General features: G+C 63.6%; 3 protein-coding genes across 3 annotated transcripts; all 3 read left to right on the forward strand.

Moving 5' to 3' along the window:
* Positions 1 to 194: 194 nt before the first annotated feature.
* CHLRE_10g439800v5 (uncharacterized protein) lies at positions 195 to 3,892 on the forward strand. The gene is made up of 2 exons (XM_043066776.1): positions 195 to 2,520; positions 2,739 to 3,892. The coding sequence occupies exons 1-2, from the start codon at positions 379 to 381 to the stop codon at positions 2,952 to 2,954; spliced, it is 2,358 nt and encodes a 785-aa protein (XP_042920173.1). The 5' UTR covers positions 195 to 378; the 3' UTR covers positions 2,955 to 3,892.
* A 303-nt stretch (positions 3,893 to 4,195) lies between these two features.
* CHLRE_10g439850v5 (uncharacterized protein) lies at positions 4,196 to 8,023 on the forward strand. The gene is made up of 8 exons (XM_001690492.2): positions 4,196 to 4,345; positions 4,459 to 4,623; positions 4,689 to 4,801; positions 4,864 to 4,978; positions 5,070 to 5,339; positions 5,554 to 5,670; positions 5,901 to 5,999; positions 6,300 to 8,023. The coding sequence occupies exons 1-8, from the start codon at positions 4,247 to 4,249 to the stop codon at positions 7,239 to 7,241; spliced, it is 1,920 nt and encodes a 639-aa protein (XP_001690544.1). The 5' UTR covers positions 4,196 to 4,246; the 3' UTR covers positions 7,242 to 8,023.
* An 81-nt stretch (positions 8,024 to 8,104) lies between these two features.
* On the forward strand, positions 8,105 to 18,256 carry CHLRE_10g439900v5 (uncharacterized protein). Its single transcript, XM_043066777.1, has 18 exons — positions 8,105 to 8,348; positions 8,471 to 8,593; positions 8,937 to 9,076; positions 9,624 to 9,731; positions 10,331 to 10,537; positions 11,086 to 11,256; positions 11,535 to 11,618; positions 11,910 to 12,109; positions 12,590 to 12,770; positions 13,044 to 13,265; positions 13,685 to 13,823; positions 13,997 to 14,292; positions 14,450 to 14,566; positions 14,886 to 15,083; positions 15,410 to 15,568; positions 15,822 to 15,953; positions 16,206 to 16,416; positions 16,655 to 18,256. Exons 1-18 carry the CDS (start codon positions 8,195 to 8,197, stop codon positions 17,185 to 17,187), a joined length of 3,375 nt encoding a protein of 1,124 aa, XP_042920174.1. The 5' UTR covers positions 8,105 to 8,194; the 3' UTR covers positions 17,188 to 18,256.

Below are 18,256 nucleotides of genomic sequence, written 5' to 3' on the forward strand. Positions count from 1 at the left end.
TCCTGGATTCAAGGTAGCAGAGGTTTTGCTGCCTTGCGCTGCGTGTAAGCCTTTGAACTGGCCCAGGGCCCTGGCCAAAGATGGAGAGCGTCACATGTACCACACCTGCGGGCCCGCCCGCCCGCCCCCCCCTTCCTGCGGGATGTCCGGACTTGCAGTGCCGCTGCTCCTGATAAAAAGTACTGAAGGCTGTTCATAAACGCAAGAAAGACACTATGGAAGACTTGAGACTTGACTTCGCATTGTGTGCTAGTTCCCGCCAACCGGACGTTCCAGCGTTTATCATGCACGCATAGCTATCCCGTGAGTATCAACTTGCCAGAGGCCTGTATATGATTATCTCATAAAAACCTCCGAAGCCACATCGCGGGCAGAAGCATGGACAACGCGAAAGAAGCACGCGCGGAGGTCACCCTGCTAGACGTCCTCCGAATACTTGATGTCAAGGCTTTGGATCGCATGTTCAAAACGCGCACGCACTGCGATTTTTCGGGCGCTCGCCTTGCGTGCCGCGCCCTCCGAGCGGCACACGACCTCGCTGTGCGCCTCTGCGTCGTGCGCGTTTCGCAGCGCACCGCCTTGAACTGGCGCCCTGGCCAACTCTCGCCGCTGGCGCTCTTCCCGCACTGCACCAGCCTGCGCCTGGAGCTTGTCGCGGACAAGGAGGATTTGCTGCGCAGCCTCGCCGAAGACGAGGAAGAGCCGGTGTGGTTTAGCCAAGAGGCGCTTGCGCGCATGGCACTGCTAGGCACCTCGGCGGAGGCCCGCGCTCGCCTCACCAACCTGGGCGTCAGCATACCATGCGTCTACGGCAGCGGCACCGCCCTCGACATCGCCGGTGTGCTGGCGGCGCTGGCACCGGACCTGCCAGCCCTGCAGACGGTCGACGCAACTGATGGTGACAACAGCTTGCTCGGCATGGGCGCCGCCGGCGACCACGTGCGCTCCACGATCCTGCACTCCACGCTCTCCACCCACACGCCGCAGCTGCGGGAGTTGACGCTGCCCTCGGCCCCGGGCCTGCTCCGCGGCGTGGCGGCCCTGGCGGGCTGCGCACGCCTACAGCACCTGCACGTGAGCTGCCTCAATGACCGCTCGGATGCAGTGCTCCTACGCGCGGAGGAGGTAGCGGGCCTGTCGGCGCTGCCTGCCCTCAAAACTCTGCACCTGTGCTGCCACGACCCCAGTCCTGGCGGCGACAACCTCGCCTCTCTCCTGGGTGCCCGCCGCCCGCCCGCACTGCGGAGCATACGCCTCTACCCGTCCGTGGCGTGGAATGCCGGCGCCCCCGAGCGGCAGCTTGGGCTGTCAGCCATCACCGCCGACTTCGTGCCAGGGCAGCGCCGCATTGAATACCTATCCACAGACCACGCATTCTTTGACAGCAGCATAGACAACGAATTCAACGCGGCTGTGGTCGATCGGCTAGCTGGGGTGTTGCTGGCGGCAGTCGCCTCCGTGCCGCGGGACTGCGACGGTATTGGCTGCCTGCGCCTGCAAACATACATGGTCTCCGAACCGGGGATAAGGCGATATGGTGCTGGCGAGATGGAGGATGGCGAGGAGGACGCCGATGAGCAGGGCCCGGTGGGGCTGGGTGCTGGTGCCTTGGAGGCGCGACTGGCACGCTACTTGGGGCCCGGCGGGCGCCTGCCGCAGCTGCTAGCGCGGTGCACGAGCGTTGGAGTGGATTTCCTTGACGCCTCGGAGGCGGTGTCGGCGGCAGCGGTGTGCGCTGTGCAGCGCGTGCTGGGATTGCCAACCAAAGAGCTGATGCTGCACCACGGCAGCTGGCAGCCGCGCGCGGCGGACCCGGCTGTCGGCAGCTGCGCCAGCAGCACTCGTGATGCAATGCAGTTGCTGCAGAGGGCGCGGCAGCCGGGGGGTCACGGCCTGCAGCTGGGCACTGCGGGCGCGGAGGGCGTGTTGCTGGAGGCCATGGAGCGGCTGTGGAGGGTGGTGGCCAATGCGCCTGATACGGCGGCTGGGCATGAGCAACGGACGCGCGGCAGCAGCAGCAGCAGCAGCAGCAGCAGCGGCAACAGCTGCGTCGTGATGATGCGCGCGGTCTCGCCGCTGGCAAGACCGCCTGCGCCGCTGGCGCCGCGAGTGGACTACCGTGACGTTGACCGCGAGGCATGCGCAAGCATGGCGCAACTGTTAGATGCCTTGCTGACACCAGCAGCACCAGCGGTGGCCACGGGCGCCGCAGCAGCGGTACAGTTAGAGGCGGCTTCATCCAGTGGCGCCGTCACTAAGCCCGGCCACCGGCTGGACGCGGACCGCCCTTTCGCAAGTGTGCCCTGCGCCGGTGTGATGCTGGTGGAGTGCGCGCCTACGGAGGACGCAGCCGCGCTAGCAGAGCAGCTCAACGCCGCAGGCGCGGCTGTGGGCGCAGGCGGCGGCGGCGCCGGCACCACAGTAGCCGCGGTGGTCCTGCCGACCAGCCTTGGTGCCTGCTGGGATGTTTGTGGGGACTACACGCTCTGCGTGCGCATGGTCAAGCTTGCGGTCCTGACGGTGCGTGAGTGTGGCGTGCGCGTGGGGCCGGCCGTGTGGCGCGCTGCGCGTCCTTTTGGGGAACGGAAAAGAGAGCAGGGGCACACCAGCAGTGCGGCCGTAAAGGTTGACACGTCCACTCCTTGCGCAGTCCACTTGCATCTACGCATGTGCGCCCGCCAAGCGATGCATGTGGCCGCTACTATCCAGGCGAGCTTCCGCCTTGCCTTCGCGTGCAGGTGCTTCTCGAGCTGTGGGTCGGGGCTGAGGCTCAATCTGCGGCCGATGCCGCGGCTGCAAGCAAGTACGCCACGGGGGCCTGCGGCGGCAGTGGCAGCGGCGGTGGCAGCGGCGCTCCCCGGCACGGCCTACACGGTGCGGCCCTGGACCGCGTGCGGCGGCTGTTGGAGCTGGATGCGTCGGCGGCGGCGCTGTGGCGCCTCAGTGGTGGCTAGGGAGGGGACGACGAGGGCTACTGGGACTGTTGTGGCGGTTGCGTGTCTTTACTGATGCGTGTGTGTGCATGCGAGTGGCGCTGTGCAGCGCGAGGCCCCGAGGAAGATAGGGCCCGGGCCATCAACCGCCGTGATCAGGCGCCCCAGCAGGCTTGTGTACGGTATCGTGGGGTTGTACATGTGGGCAGGCCAGGACGCCGCATCACGACTTGGGGGAATCGCCTTCTGCAATGAAAATGCGGGTGCGATGGGACTGCTGCGGGGAAGGATAAGGGCGAGGCTGCTGTTGCCCGTGTGTGGGATGTGGGTTCGGGGCATTGGCCCAGGGCAGGGTGATGCGCATGCCATGCTTCAGGTACGGCCCGCCACCCTATGCACTTGAGCCACAGCAGGCAAGACAGCGAGGTCAGAGCAAAGCAGCAGCGCAGGTGCACGGGTAGGCATGGTACAGTAGGCGCGATACGGTTAGCCGGGCCCTGGGTGGCGGTGACACTCAGGGGAGGTGCTTCAAGGAGGAGGAGTGGGTCAAGCCAGTCGTGATACGACGTGAGCGCGCCACAATGCCCTGGTAGTATACTATGCAAGGGCGCACGAGGCTTTACAGGTCCGTTGTAGGTGTATCAGGCCTGAGGGACCGGAACTAATGGTATGCGACAGGGAGTTGGCTGCCAGCCTGCCGCCACGTCGTGGGGGCCGAATGCAGGCTCCATCACCTCCATGTAGCCAGCATTTGGACGCGAAAGTCATGGGTTCGGTCCAGGAGCTGGCTGAAAGGACCCTAGAGCACGATGTCCCATAGCCAGGGTCCTGGGAGTCGAGAGTGCATCCGGAGAGTGCAGGCAGCACTGCAGCAGTGATGCGGCAAGGTCTCAGTCACAAGAGTGGACAGTGGAGAGCAGGAACGCGCCTAGTCATGAAACATGTAAGCATGCTCCAAGGGTTGCTGGGACATTAATGTCACGCATGCGTCAAGGCGTCCGTCAGCGGCGGCACTCTCCGGCTGGTTGCCCGTGGAGGGGGAACCAGGGCGCGGGGTAGGGGTGACAGCTGCTGACGCGTGTCGTTGGCGCGCTTCGAAAGCCCGCCAAACCGAGGTCGGCCCACGAGTATTGTTATCCAACGGAGCTTCGTAATCTGCGTGCACGCTGCTAGCGACGCCGAGTTACAGAATTGGTCGCGGTGCATGGGGGTCACTTGCAAAAACTGAGCCGAGGGGCCCTACTCTCGGTCAGTAGTTGGCAGGTGGTGATGGTTGCTCTATAACAATTAAAAGGATAGAAAACTCGCGCAACATGGCGCGACTCGCGCTGGCCCTCGTGGCCACTCTCGGGCTTTTGGCGCCCGCGCTGGGCTTCTACCTGCCCGGTGTTGCTCCCCAGGATTTCAAGAAGGTGTGGCCTAAGGACATTATTAAAAAGACATCAGTAGCCTCGCGCAAGGCGCCGTGGCCGCAGCAGCATGATCAACCCCCTTTTGCTGTGGCGCGGTGCTTGCTGGCGCGCAGAAAGACGTGCTGTTCCTGAAGGTCAACAAGCTGTCCTCCATCAAGAACCAGCTGCCCTATGAGTACTATTCGCTGCCCTACTGCCGGCCGGAGAAGATCGTTCAGTCCGCAGAGAACCTGGGCGAGGTGTTGCGTGGGGACCGCATCGAGAACTCGCTCTACCAGGTGTGCAAAGCATCCTGCTTGGACTGAGGAGGCTCTTGAGCTAACGGGGGCGCTGTCGCTTGCAGATTCAAATGCGCGTAGACGAGCAATGCAAGGTGCTCTGTCGCATTGAGTCCCTGAGCAGCGCTCAGGCGAAGGCCTTCCGCGCCAAGGTGGAGGATGACTATCGGGTCAACATGTGAGTTGCAAAGCTGCAGCAGGCTGCGTTGCGAACGGTCGCTAAACCGCCCTGTTGCGCAGGATCCTGGACAACCTGCCTGTTGCTATGGTGAAGATGCGTAAAGACGAGAGCACTGGCTCCCTGGTTAAGACCTACGAGCGTGGTTTCCCCGTGGGCTTCAAGGCCTCTCTGGAGGTGCGGAATGCAATTCTAGCATGTTTGGCGGGTGAACGGGCCCCGAGACCGGGCACAGAGCTTCACGCCGGTGCCTCAATTGTTCCTGCAGGGCCAGACGGAGGTGAAGTTCTTCCTTCACAACCATCTGCGCTTCACTATCCTGTACCATAAGGATGCTCAGACCGACCTGGCCCGCATCGTCGGGTTTGAGGTGGAGCCCTTCAGCGTGAAGCACGACTACGAGCCTCCGTGGGATAAGGCCAGCCCCATCCTGAACACCTGCAACCCCGGCCGTATGATCTACGTCACCCACAACCTGCCTCCTCAGCCCGTTCAGGAGGGCGTGGAGGTCATCTTTTCGTACGACGTGAAGTTCGTGGTACGTACGCCAGCATGTCCCGGGTTTCCAGGGCTATGCTTGCAGGGTGGGATAGATGGAGCCTGGATACATGATTCGGGGGCTGGGGCAGATGCACGGGGTCGGGGCACGCAGGCGGTGACCGGAAACCCATGCTGGGTCTGAGCACTGGGTCTGAGCGCGAGGCCTTGACCGCATCCTGGGCTGTCCTTGCTTTGCTGGTGGCGACGTGCAGGCTAGCGAGATCCGCTGGGCCTCGCGCTGGGACACCTACCTGCTGATGATGGACGACCAGATTCACTGGTTCTCCATCATTAACTCGGTGATGATTGTCCTGTTCCTGTCGGGCATGGTAAGCAAGGGGCAACAAGTAAGGACGCCATGGTCAGACGCGGGAAGGGGACACAGAGCGAGACACAGGAAGGGCGGATACGGCACAGCACTCAGCAGACGTCAGGTTCGGACAGGCGTAACGGGTTGTGTGAGTAGTCGGGGCAGTTGTGCACAAGCACAACAGAAAAGTGGGTATGTGTTCGGAGTGCCGCGCACGGCTCATGAGCACGCCAACATTTGTCGTTGCAGGTTGCCATGATCATGATGCGCACCCTGGCGCGCGATATTACGAAGTACAACCAGCTGGAGGCTGGCGAGGACGCTCAGGAGGAGACTGGCTGGAAGCTGGTGAGTACTAGGCTTCTATGGGAAGGGACGGAAGTGGATGAGCGAGGGTGCTGGATGACAGCAAGGCATGTTGGCAATCATGACCACAAAACCCTCACGGTCGGGTGGTAGGTCAGCATCTTGAATTGCCAACCGTGTTGGCGGAGCAGCTTTAGCCGCGTCCAGACTACAACTGGCAACTGTGTGGACGGCGCGGTCTGGGGCAAATGGGTAGGTGCCGTGGACCACACTCCCGGCACTGCCCCCATCGTCTACATTTTTGCCAAACACGCTCTGCCCTGCGCGCCGGACCTGCCGCAGGTCCACGGTGACGTGTTCCGCCCGCCCACCAGCTCCTCCCTGCTGGCCAGCTACGTGGGCACCGGCGTGCAGCTGTTCGGCATGAGCCTGGTCACCATGATCTTCGCTCTGCTGGGCTTCCTGTCGCCCGCCAACCGCGGTGGCCTGATGACGGCCATGCTCATGATGTTCGTGTTCATGGGCCTGTTCGCGGGCTACTTCTCGTCGCGCCTGTACAAGAGCTTCCGCGGCGAGGAGTGGAAGAAGACCACCCTGCGCACCGCCCTCATGTTCCCGGGCGTGTGCTTCGTGGTGTTCTTCATGCTGAACCTGCTCATCTGGGGTCAACGCTCATCGGGCGCCGTGCCGTTCGGCACCCTGTTCGCGCTGTGCTTCCTGTGGTTCGGCATCTCCGTGCCGCTGGTGTTCGTGGGCTCATACTTCGGCTACAAGAAGCCCGCGCCTGAGGACCCCGTCCGCACCAACAAGATCCCCCGCCAGATCCCCGAACAGCCCTGGTACATGAACCCCGTGTTCGCCTGCCTGGTGGGCGGCGTGCTGCCCTTCGGCGCCGTCTTCATCGAGCTGTTCTTCATCCTCACCTCCATGTGGCTGCACCAGTTCTACTACCTGTTCGGCTTCCTGGCGCTGGTGTTCGTCATCCTCATCATCACATGCGCGGAGATAACCATCGTGCTGTGCTACTTCCAGCTGTGCTCGGAGGACTACCACTGGTGGTGGCGCTCGTTCTTCACCTCGGGCTCGTCCGCCCTGTACCTGTTCGCGTACTCGGGCTTCTACTTCTACAGCAAGCTGGACATCACCAAGACCGTGCCCATGCTCATGTACTTCGGGTACATGCTCATCGTGTCGTACGGCTTCTTCTGCCTGACCGGCACGATTGGCTTCTACTCGTGCTACATCTTCGTGCGCAAGATCTACGGCGCTGTGAAGATTGATTAAGCTATTCAACCTAGCGATGAGGCGCAAAGTGGGCCTCACATTCTTAGGACAATAGAAATGAGTGCACGAGATGCGGCACAATGACTGCACGGCATGCCATAAGCTGGTGATGCCAGGATTAGGGTACAGGTTAGGTTATTGACGACGAGGTGAACTGCCGTCGTACGGAATGTGGGTATCGTGCATGCTTGAATGGGCAAGGCACGCCTGTGTATGTACAAGGACTCTAGATTGTGCAAGTGCAGTCATCAACGGTGGTAAGGCATGGAGGAATGGGACTCGCGGATGCCTGATGGGACTCAGTGGAGAGGGCGCGCTCCCCAGTGTGAGATGGTTGCTATGGCGGATTGGGGAGCACTGTAAAACGTGATGGAAGGCCTGCCGTGCTCTGCTGAGTTGCTTGAGGCCATGGGGGACCGCCTCAGGGAACAGGGCCAACTCATGGGCCAGGCAGACTGGCATGGCTTCATGTGCAAGCCAGTGCGGTTCCAAGTCAGACACAGCTACGCCCAGGCCCGTGTAGCAAGCATTGCGCGGCAGGACGGAAAGAACTCAAAGATTTCGCGGTGACGGCGTGAAGGGGTGCACCCGGGAGACTTGTGAGCGCGAGAGACGTTGTTCGGCACGCCACGGCCCTGTGGTGCCAGTGCATACCTGGGCATACGTGTGGGGGGGGGGGGGGGGAAGGGGCTGCCTCCCTGGCTTCGGCCCCGTTAACTCAGCTCGCGTCGTTTGTGCAGGTGTGCAGTTCACCGTCAGTTACCTTGTAACCTAGTGTCATCCTGTCCCCGGTGGGAAAAGGAGGTCGCGTGCCCAGGCATGCACCGTTGAATCAACCGAAGGTTCGATGAACAGGACAACCTGTCCCGTTGCCACCCTGTCGCCTTACTCTCTGTCCCAAATTCGCTCCTTTTAATACAGCGTCAAATTGTTGCAAATAGGCGTTAAACCAAATGGGGCGCCTTGTAGGCGCAGTCGCGGCATTGCTGCTGTTGGCAGCGACTGCCAACGGGGCCCTGATGTCCATCGACCTGGGCTCGGAGTACTTGAAAGTGTGCTTGGTGAAGCCTGGGAGGACCCCCATCAGCATCGCCGTGAATGAAATGAGTGAGTTCTGCCCCGCGGAATGTGGCGCTGCGATCACTGCGGAGCCTTTTGCAGCTCGCGCCTGGATCAAAGAACGATGCGTGCATCCTCTTGAGCCGCATGATGCTATGCTAAATGCACAGGCAAGCGCAAGTCGCCCGCCCTGGTGGGTGTTGTGAACGGCGAGCGGCTGCTGGGCGAGGAGGCGTTCAGCTTCGCGGTGCGCTACCCGGAGCAGATTGTTGCGCGGGCGCGCGACATGCTAGGTGAGTAGAAGAGGGGTGAAAGCTTCAGGTCACTTCGGCTGGGGGTGGACTGGTGTGAAGCTGGGGGACTGGCAGAGCTTAAGAAAAGGGTATGGTGGGCACCCGACACGCGGTGCGTGCCGGCATGGGTGCCGGGCACACGGGATGTAAATTACGTTCTGAGTAGGTGATGGGACTCCGCACGGTGTGCACTCCTTGGCCCAGCGGCCCCAGCCCCTTGCCCTGCCCTACCCCACCGGCCCTGCCCTACCTTGCTCTGCCTCCGGCCGCAATGCGTGTGCTCCATCCAGCCCTGCTTGCCCCTCCTTTATACGGCCCCATGTCCAACCTTCACGCTCCACAGGCAAGGACGCGGAGGACCCCACGCTGACGGCTCTGTTCCAGCAGCACGGCCTGCCGTACAAGCTGGTGGCCAACGCGGAGCGCGATGGGGCGGCCAGCGTGCAGATCGGGGAGGAGGTGTACAGCCCCGAGGAACTGGTGGTAGGTGGCGTGGCATGGCGTGGCGGGGCGGGGCGGGGCGGGGCGGGGCGGGGCGGGGCGGGGCGGGGCAGGGCGTGGCGGGGCGGGGCCGGGTGGGGCGAGGCGGGGCGTGACGGGGCGGGGCGGGGCGGGGTGTTAAAAGGGCGGAGCGGAGCGGCGAGAGGGGCAGGCGGCGTCATTCTGGGTCGGGCATATACCAACAGTCGTAAGGCGCCGAGGCGACGAAAGGCAGGGAAAGCAAAGGATGCGGCATTACGGTCGGGGTGCAGCTTGAGTTGTGGGCTGGGCTGCAGATGCACCCCGGCCGGGAGGGGCGACGGGCGAGGGTCACTCTGAGAGGGCCTGGCAGCGGCCCTCCACCGTTGGTCACCACATACTATCCTCCGCCGTTGGTCATCACAACACCCCGGCCAGCCGTGCACCCCTCCCCCCTGCTCAGCCCTCAAATCCCACTGCCCGCCTAACCGCCCGCCTCGTTAACCTGCCCCCTTTCAAATCAATCCGTTTTCCGTGAATGACTGTTCCCTCCCCACCCTCGCACACGCAGGGCTCCATCCTGTACTACGCCCGCCAGATCGCCGAGGAGCAGGCGGGCGGCCCCGTCACTGATGCCGTCATCACCGTGCCAGCCTACTTCGGCCAGCGCCAGCGCCAGGTGGGGCGCCGGGCGGGGTCGCAGGCGGAGCGAGGGGTTGGAGGAAGGAAGGACAGTGCGTGGTGGACTGCACTGCAACCGGCTGGAGCATTCGGCGGGGCGGGGCGTGGGCCTGGGGTGCTTGAGCTGTGCTACATATAACCCGGGTTTGAGGGCAAGGGGTAGAGCAACCTGCGGCAGCGTGAGGGGCGGGCGTCCATGCGCGGGGAAGGGCTTGGCGAAAGAGGGTGCACGCGACGGGAGAGCAGCCCTTGATTGGCTCAGGAGCCTGAGAGGCGGCCTGGAGAGAGGGCTGGTCGGGCTGTGCTTGCTGGTCGGGCTGTGCTTGCTTGGGCATGAGGTCTGGCTGGGAGGCGGCAGGGCAGCAAAGACGCAGCACAGCTGCCGACTGTCGCTGCTGACGGGGCAGCAGCGTACCTTGACGTACATACAGCAGAACACACACAGGCATTGCTTGTTTGCGCATTGACACCAACCCTATTACCCATGTGCTTTCCTACCGCAATATCCGCATCCGCACACGCAATTACCGACGCAACGCATTGCATGCACGTTTCACAGTTCCCATTCCTTGTGTTTCCTAACACACATTTGCACAGGCCATGGCGGACGCCGCCGACCTGGCCGGCCTGAACCTGATGGGGCTGATCAACGCGCACACGGCGGCGGCGCTGCAGTACGGCATCGAGCGCGACTTCGCCAACCGCTCCCAGACCATCCTGCTGTACGACATGGGCAGCGGCACCACCGAGGTGGCGCTGGTCAAGTTCTCAGTCTACACGGTCAAGGAGGCGGGCAAGCCCAAGGTACGGGTGGCTGGGGGGTGGGGAGGGGTTAGGGGGGGGGGGTTGTGCGGGCAAGCCCAGAGAAGTAGGTCCCAATGGCCAAGGAATCGCCGCCTCAACTCAGGAATGTCATGGGTAAGATGATGGAGGGCATGGGGGCAGGAGGGGAGGAGAGGGGGTAGTTTACTCCAAACCCAACAGCACCACAACCCAGACACAGCCCAAAGAGCTGGGGAGAGGGAAGAGGGGGAGGGGCCAGGGGTATAGGGGCACAGCAGCGCGCGGCTGTACAGGTGAAATAGCAGGTGAAGGGGGCCGCCCAGCTCGTGGCCTGCTTTCAACCCTGACCCACACCACCACTACCACCACCTCTCGTCTACCACGCCCCTTCACCGCTACACTCCTCCGCGTTCCGGCATTGACAACTGCTTGTTTTGTAATTGGAATGAAGTACGCCCCCCGATATTGCCTAACGTCTACCATTTTCTGAGCTAGTCATGCACACACACACACACACACACACACACACACACACACACACACACACACACACACACACACACACACAGGTGTACAACCAACTGGAGGTGCGGGACGTGGACTGGGACGACTCCCTGGGCGGCAACCAGCTGGACATGGTGCTGGCCCGGCACTTCGCCGCGCAGTTCTCGCAGAAGGCCAAGCTGCCGGACGTGGACGTCCTGCAGCTGCCCAAGGCCATGGCCAAGCTGCGACGACAGGTGGGGTGGGGAGAGGGGAGGCTGGGGAGGGGGAGGGGGCATGGGAGGGGAAGGGGAGGGAGGGGGGGACTTAGCGGCGTGCGATCGGGCGCGGGGAGGCGAGCGGAACAGGGACGCACGCGCACACGCATCGCATGTATGCGGGTGCTTTTCCTTGTGCTCTCCAATCACACGCATCGCACACACAGTCCTGCAGGTTTCCTTCCTTGCAATCCCTAACACACGCCCTTGCCATTACACACGCACGACAACCCCCTCCCGCCGCGCCCGCACCACAGGTCCGGCGCACCAAGGAGATGCTGTCCGCCAACAGCGCCGCGCCCTGCACTGTGGAGGAGCTGTACGACGGCAAGGACTTCCAGGTGGGGGCGGCGGAGGGGGAGGCAGAGGGGGGAGGCCGGGGGGGAGCGGGGTGCGGGGCCTGCTGGGTTGACGGTTGAAAAAGCGCGTTGCGTGCGTGACGACTCGGGATGGGGCGGGGCGATTGCCAGAATCTGCGTGGATAAGCCGCCGGTTTGCACAAGAGTGAGCCAAGCACACAAGCCAAGCGTTAGCTCTGGCAAACACACCAAGCTCTCACACCGGCCCTCATGCGACTCCCGTCACACGTGCCCCTCCCCCTCTGTACCTGCACCGCGCGCCTACACCCGCAGTCCAGCATCACGCGTGACGAGTTCGAGGACCTGGCCGCCGACTTCTTCAGCCGCGCCGCCGCGCCGCTGAAGCGCATCATCGAGCGCAACGGCCTCAAGCCCGAGGACCTGGACGCCGTGGAGCTCATTGGCGGCGGCAGTCGGGTACCGCGGCTGCAGGCGGCGCTCAGCGAGGTGCTGGGCGGCCGCGGCCTGGACAGGTGGGGGAACCGTAAATACCAGCTCAAGCTAACCCTTGGGGGAGGGGCTTGGGGGAGCGATTCCAATCCCAAGAGGGTTAGCTGTAGGCCGTCTGTGAAAGGAGGAGGGGGCAGGCAGTGGGAGGCGATGGGCAGTGATGGGGGTGGCTTACATTTATGCGTAATATATTAGAAGCAAAGTCGTCCCAAGCTTATTGGTTCAGCAGGCGCGTCGACCGAGGAGCCCAGCAGCGGCCAGCTTAGGGGGGCGGGGAGGAATGCGGTGCGGGGCCCTCGGGGCGACAGGAGGGGCAAGTGAAGGGACCCCCGACTCACAGGCGTAGGCATAGCGCTACGCATGCGGAGCCTGGGGCCCTTGGGGCTCGCTCCTACCTCCACCTCCACCACCGCAGCCACCACCACAGCCACCACTCCACCAACCTTGATCAACTCTTCCGCCCTCCACACCCCTCCATCCCCTCACCTGCGCTCGCGTGCCAGGCACCTGGACGCGGACGAGGCTGTGGCTCTGGGCGCGGGCCTGTTCGCCGCCAACCTGTCCACCTCATTCCGCCTGCGCAAGTTCGGCATGGTGGACCTCACCATGTACGGCGTCAGCCTCAGCCTGGACCACGTGGTGCTGGGGGATGCGGCGGCGGCGGCGGCGCCGGAGGGCGCTGAGGTGAGGAGAAGCAGGCACGGGGCGGGGTAGTCGGGAAGTTGGGAAGTTGGGGATGGGGCCACAAGTGGAGCCGACGGCACCCGCGCCGCGCACTTGGCCTGGCTCCCGTCTGCCCCGCTGTGCCGCCCGCTCTCTTTTGCCCTGTTCCCGTTTGGCTTCCCATCTCCATTCCATCACCCACGCCCCAATCCCCCGTCCGCTAGTTTGGCTTGGTTTGGTTTAGTTTGGGCTGGTAGTTACAACCCTCCCGCTCCCCCACATCCTCCCCCGCAGCCGCTGCAGAAGGTGCGCAACCTGCTGCCCTTCATGAAGAAGCTGCCCAACAAGCGCGTGGTGCGGCTGGACGGCGTGGCGGCGGACCCGCTGCGCTTCAGCCTGGCCTACAACGCCTCCACGCACCACGGCCTGCCGCCCGGCGTCAAGGCGGCTGAGCTGGCGGACTTTGAGGCCACCGGCGTGGAGGACGTCATCAAGCGCTACAACACCAGCGGCCAGGTGGAGAGCCCGGGGGGTGGAGAGGCTGGGAGGGGAGGACGGGCTGCGAGATGGGTTAGGGGTTTTCCTGTGGAACGCAGACGTAGTGGGGCGGTCGGCGGAGGTATGGGGTGTATTCAAACGTGTGCATGTCGCCTGGGCGCACAGCATCGGTTCAGGCCAAACCACACTGCCTCGGGACGTGCTCGCGTGGCGTGCCGCTCCCAATCACCCCTGCCCTCATGCCCGCCCCCTTTGGCACTGAGCACGTTTGTAGTATCTCCCCCCTCTCTCATGAACGGCCACCTCAGCCCGCTGCCTCCCACGCCGTTTTAGCATTGGTACCTAATCATGGCTGGTGTCCGCTTCGATGAAACTTCTTAGTTGTGGATTAATCACTCCATTCTCCGTGAACGGCTGCCCACCCACCCACCCCTCAGATCTCTCTCCGCTTCGAGGCCGACTACAGCGGCCTGCTTCGGCTGGACAAGGTGGAGGCGGTGGTGGAGTACGAGGTGATGGAGGAGAAAATCATCGAGGTGCCAGTCAACGAGACAGACACAGCCACCGGCGCCGAGGGTGAGTTGTCGGGGCAGGGCCGGGGTCAGAGATGTTGTGGGGGGGCTGTGCCTGTAGGCGGCGTGAGGGCGTTGAGTGCGCTGCGGTGGGATGCCGCAAGTGGCGTGGGCGCCCAGGCAGGGCAAGGGCAGGGTTTTAACGGTATGTGCTTGCTGCATTTCACACCCGCACAGGTGCGGGCGCCGACGCCGACACCAAGGCAGAGAAGAGCGGCGAGGCGGAGGAGAAGGCCGCCAAGGCGGATGCAGAGGCTGCCGGCGACAAGGCGGAGGAGAAGGAGAAGGCGGAGAAGGACGAGGGAGACGATGACTCTGACACCAACGGCAACAGCGACGAGGACAAGGCGGAGGGCGCCAAGGAGGAGGGCGAGGGCGGTGCCGGCAAGGAGGAGGGCGGCGAGAAGGCCGAGGGCGGCGAGGAGAAGGCGGGTGGCGACAAGGCTGAGGAGGCCGAGGGCGAGGCAAAGGAGGTGTGTGAGCGCGCGAGTGGGGGTCGCAAGGTGTACGCAGGAGCGAGCGGGCGTGAGGTTTGTGTGCAGCAGCTGGCAGCGTGTCTGCTGCGTTGCGACCAGGACCCTGTCTCCGGCAGCTGACGGATGGTGGTATCACACACGTGCACGCGCACAGGGCGCCGACGCCGGCGCGGGTTCCGCCAACGCCACCAACGCGTCCAACTCCACCGCCAACGCCAAGCCCGCCACCGTCATCAAGCGCATCCAGGTGCCCAAGCAGAAGGTCGCCAAGGTGAGCGCGCGCGGGTGCGGCGGGCCGGGGTGACGCCAAAAGGGCACAACGTAAGGGTTGCGGGGAAGCAGGTGGAGAGGGAGGGAAAGATGGCACTGCAGGGGTGGTCAACCTCACGCGGGGACGGCAGGGATGTAGCCCGCGACTGCTCAGTGACGTCCTGCCACGTCATGCCCCGCGGGCCTTCGCTTCACACTGCTAGAGGTGCCGCTGCCAGGCGCCCTTTGACCCCACATGCCCCTCTCCTCGTTCTCACTGCCACAGCCACTGCCCACCCACCCCGACCATCCCATTTCCCTGCCGCTCTCCTTCGCCACAGGTCCCGCTCAAGGTGGGCGGCCGCGGCTGGCTCTTCCCGGCGCTGTCGGGCCCTGTGCGTGCCGCCTCCAAGACGGTCCTGGCCAAGTTCGTGGCGGCTGAGGCGGTGAAGCGGGACCTGGCCAAGAGCCGCAACGACCTGGAGTCTTACATCATCGCCATGAAGGAGGCGCTGGAGACGGACGAGCTCATGCAGAAGGTGCGAGTGGACGGCGAGGGGAGGGGGAGAGGGCAAGGGGCGGGGCGGGGCGGGGCGGGGCAGGCATGGTCGTTGTTACAATCTCGATGAACGAAGCCTGGAACTGAATGGGAGGCTCGGTGGGTACTGCCGCCATCCTTACCTCGCTCGTGCATCCGCCCACGCATTAGCCATGCATCCGGACCCCCCCGACACACACGCACGCACACACACACACACACACACACACACACACACACACGGTAAATTGGTAGTACGCCGGCGTCGTCTGGGCCGGGCTTTCATTTCGTTTTTTAAGACACACACACACACACACACACACACAGGTGAGCACCGAGGAGCAGCGCGAGTCGTTCCGCGCCCGGCTTACGGCCGAGGAGGACTGGCTGTACATGGAGGCGGACGAGGGCGAGGGCGCGCAGCAGTTCAAGGACCGCCTGCAGCAGCTCAGGGACATCGGCGAGCCCATCAAGCGCCGCGCCGAGGTGGGCTCGGGCGTGTGCGTGTGGGGGTGGGGCAAGTGTACGGGCAAGTGTATGGGCGTTGTGGGGCTGGGAGAGGAGCGGGGAAGAAAAAGGGAGGAAGGGAAGGCGGCACTTGCTTGTAAGCCGTGATTGGCAGAGGCGGCGGCACGACGCCGCTGCTGCTGCCTGCTACCCTGCCGCGCCGCCTTATCCCTGTCCATCCTTCTGACCGCCACCTGCGCTGCCGCCGCCGTGATGCCCCCTGCGGCCACAGGAGCTGGAGCTGCGGCCCAAGCTGCTGGAGACTGTGCGCAAGCAGCTGGAGCTCAAGCAGTCGGTGGTCAAGGCCTGGGCCGACACCAAGCCCTGGATCACAGAGGAGGAGCGCGAGGGCATGGCCAAGCAGGTGGGTGCTGTCGTGAACTAAAGATTGATTCCAAAAGTGCCGGCCCAACAGGGCCTATTACTTGCGAGACATTGCAACCCCTGATGTAGGGAGAATGGGGTAGAGGTCGTATCACGAAAGGCGCAGGGCGGGGGTTGACGGGACTGCAAAAGGCGGTTGGAGGATGTGTGATCAATGCAAGCATTGCAACCGACTCGCAGTGCTCACGCCTTGCAACCCGCAATGCAACACAACGCGCCGCTTTCACCGCAGCTGGCTGAGGTGGAGGCGGACCTGAACGCCAAGGAGGAGTCTCAGTCCAAGAAGGCCGACCACGAGGAGCCCGCCTTCAGCGTCACCGAGGTGGCCGCCTCTTGGGACAAGTTCGACAAGGCCTTCAACAAGCTCAACAACAAGAAGAAGCCGAAGCCGCCGCCCGAGCCCAAGCCCGCCGCGGACGGCGAGGGCAAGGCCGAGGACGCAGGTGCGGCGTGGGGCTGGGAAGGGTTGAAGGTGGCATGAGGGAGCGGGGCTAAAGGCGCGGCAGGTGGTGGTAACTTGGGCTGCGGGGGCGCAGGTGGGGGAGGGGTGAGGGGAGGGGGACTGGGTTTATGGTGACGGGCCGGTGCCTGGTGAGCTGGGCACGCGCGTGTGTGGTTGGCTTGCTGGCGGTCGCACTGACTGTCTTGACATGCTCACGCGCGTGGGGGTTGTGGCTGCAGGCGCCGGCAAGGCGGAGGCCGAGGGCGAGGGCGCGGACGGCGACGCGGATGCTGACGCCGACGCCACCAAGGCCGATGCTGATGCTGGGGCTGGTGCGGACGGCGCTGACGGCGACGCCGGCGCGAAGAGCAATGCGCAGGCCGATGACGGCAAGGAGGAGGAGGCTAAGAAGGAAGCCCCGAAGAAGGAGGCCCCGAAGAAGGAGCAGGCCAAGAAGGAGGAGCCGAAGAAGAAGGAGGCTCCCAAGAAGGAGGCGAAGAAGGAGGATCCCAAGAAGGCCAAGAAGGAGGCGCCCAAGAAGGACGACAAGAAGGGCAAGGCGGATGCGAAGAAGGACGCGAAGAAGGAGGCGCCGAAGAAGGAGACAAAGAAGGAGGCCCCTAAGAAGGACGCCCCTAAGAAAGAGGCTCCGAAGAAGGAGGCTCCTAAGAAGGAGGCCCCGAAGAAGGAGGCGGGTGGCAAGGACAAGGACGCTGGCAAGGACGACAAGAAGTCTTGGAGCTGGAACAAGAAGAAGGGCGAGGAGCTCTAGGCTGCTCATCGGTGTGTAGAGCGTGGAAGTGAAATCTGAATCTTAGTGAGAGAGCGCATAGCAAGGCGGCACTCGGTGACGCTGGTCAGGGAAGATAGAGTCACTGGGCCCTATCCACGCAGACCGGGGATCAGCAAGCCGGCTGTGGCCCGCGCTTATTCTGAAACGGCCGAGACGACTGCGTGATGAGACTGATGAGGGACACTGGGTGCTGTGCACGCGGCGCTGGACCGCCCTGGCGGAGTGGTGGATTGGCCTATCAAGCTGGGCACGTGTGATGTACACGCGTCATGTTGACCAGCGTGCGACTGGCGCAACAGATGCGGCTTCTGTTGCTGGCAGCCGCGGGGAGTGAGTGCGCTTGACGGCTGGAGTGCTTGGCACACTGGTTTGGCGGGTACATGCGCCACTGCCTGACAGGCTGGGCATGAGCGTGCATCCTGGCGTGCATGCGTTGCTCGGTGTGGTTATCGGTGGGACTGGCGCAGCAACTGCAGCCTGTTTGTTAGTAGCGTGGGTGATGAGTGCGCTGGAGTGCGTGACATACACTGACACGCCTAGGAGGCATTTAATGACCTAGCAAAAGCGCGGCGTGCTGAGGATCCGTATCCGAGCTATCACATGTGCGCGCCACGTGATCTCGCGCTGTGTGGGCACATGTAAGCCCCCCTGCGTGGAAGATCGCGGAAAGGGAGGACACACGAGCAGGGGAAGAAGCACGCAGGAGTGTGCGTAGTCGGAATGCATATAAATGCCCGTCATGCCAGCCTGGCTTAACTAGGCGCCGCTGGCCGTGTCTCTCATCGTGTCTTGATCCTATGGGCGTTCCGCCCACAGATGCTTTGGACTCTGGCCGGTGCGGCAGGTATGGGCACGGCCTTGGTGAGACCGGGTGGCCCAGTGTCGAAGCCTCGAAGGGCACGCGAGGAAGAGCACAAAGGAAGGGCCCCGATTTAACGCACTGACGACGTACGGTATGCTGGTGCGCGATCGCACGTGCAGCAGTTCAGCACGGACGTTTTGGCGCGCGGGGCTGCAAAACGAGCTCCGTCCCTATGTAGCTGCATGT

This window comes from Chlamydomonas reinhardtii, chromosome 10, assembly GCF_000002595.2.
Source record: "Chlamydomonas reinhardtii strain CC-503 cw92 mt+ chromosome 10, whole genome shotgun sequence".
NCBI lineage: Eukaryota > Viridiplantae > Chlorophyta > Chlorophyceae > Chlamydomonadales > Chlamydomonadaceae > Chlamydomonas > Chlamydomonas reinhardtii.

What these genes read in the sequence shown, in the direction of transcription:
- CHLRE_10g439900v5 (XM_043066777.1), top strand. Translation starts at nt 8,195, where the DNA reads ATGGGGCGCCTTGTAGGCGCAGTCGCGGCATTGCTGCTGTTGGCAGCG. An exon ending in TGGCCAAGCTGCGACGACAG is followed by an intron (nt 11,257 to 11,534) that starts GTGGGGTGGGGA and finishes CCCGCACCACAG; the next exon opens with GTCCGGCGCACCAAGGAGAT. An exon ending in GCGAGGGCATGGCCAAGCAG is followed by an intron (nt 15,954 to 16,205) that starts GTGGGTGCTGTC and finishes CTTTCACCGCAG; the next exon opens with CTGGCTGAGGTGGAGGCGGA.
- CHLRE_10g439800v5 (XM_043066776.1), top strand. Translation starts at nt 379, where the DNA reads ATGGACAACGCGAAAGAAGCACGCGCGGAGGTCACCCTGCTAGACGTC. An exon ending in TCAAGCTTGCGGTCCTGACG is followed by an intron (nt 2,521 to 2,738) that starts GTGCGTGAGTGT and finishes CTTCGCGTGCAG; the next exon opens with GTGCTTCTCGAGCTGTGGGT.
- CHLRE_10g439850v5 (XM_001690492.2), top strand. Translation starts at nt 4,247, where the DNA reads ATGGCGCGACTCGCGCTGGCCCTCGTGGCCACTCTCGGGCTTTTGGCG. An exon ending in TCGAGAACTCGCTCTACCAG is followed by an intron (nt 4,624 to 4,688) that starts GTGTGCAAAGCA and finishes TGTCGCTTGCAG; the next exon opens with ATTCAAATGCGCGTAGACGA. An exon ending in GATGACTATCGGGTCAACAT is followed by an intron (nt 4,802 to 4,863) that starts GTGAGTTGCAAA and finishes CCTGTTGCGCAG; the next exon opens with GATCCTGGACAACCTGCCTG.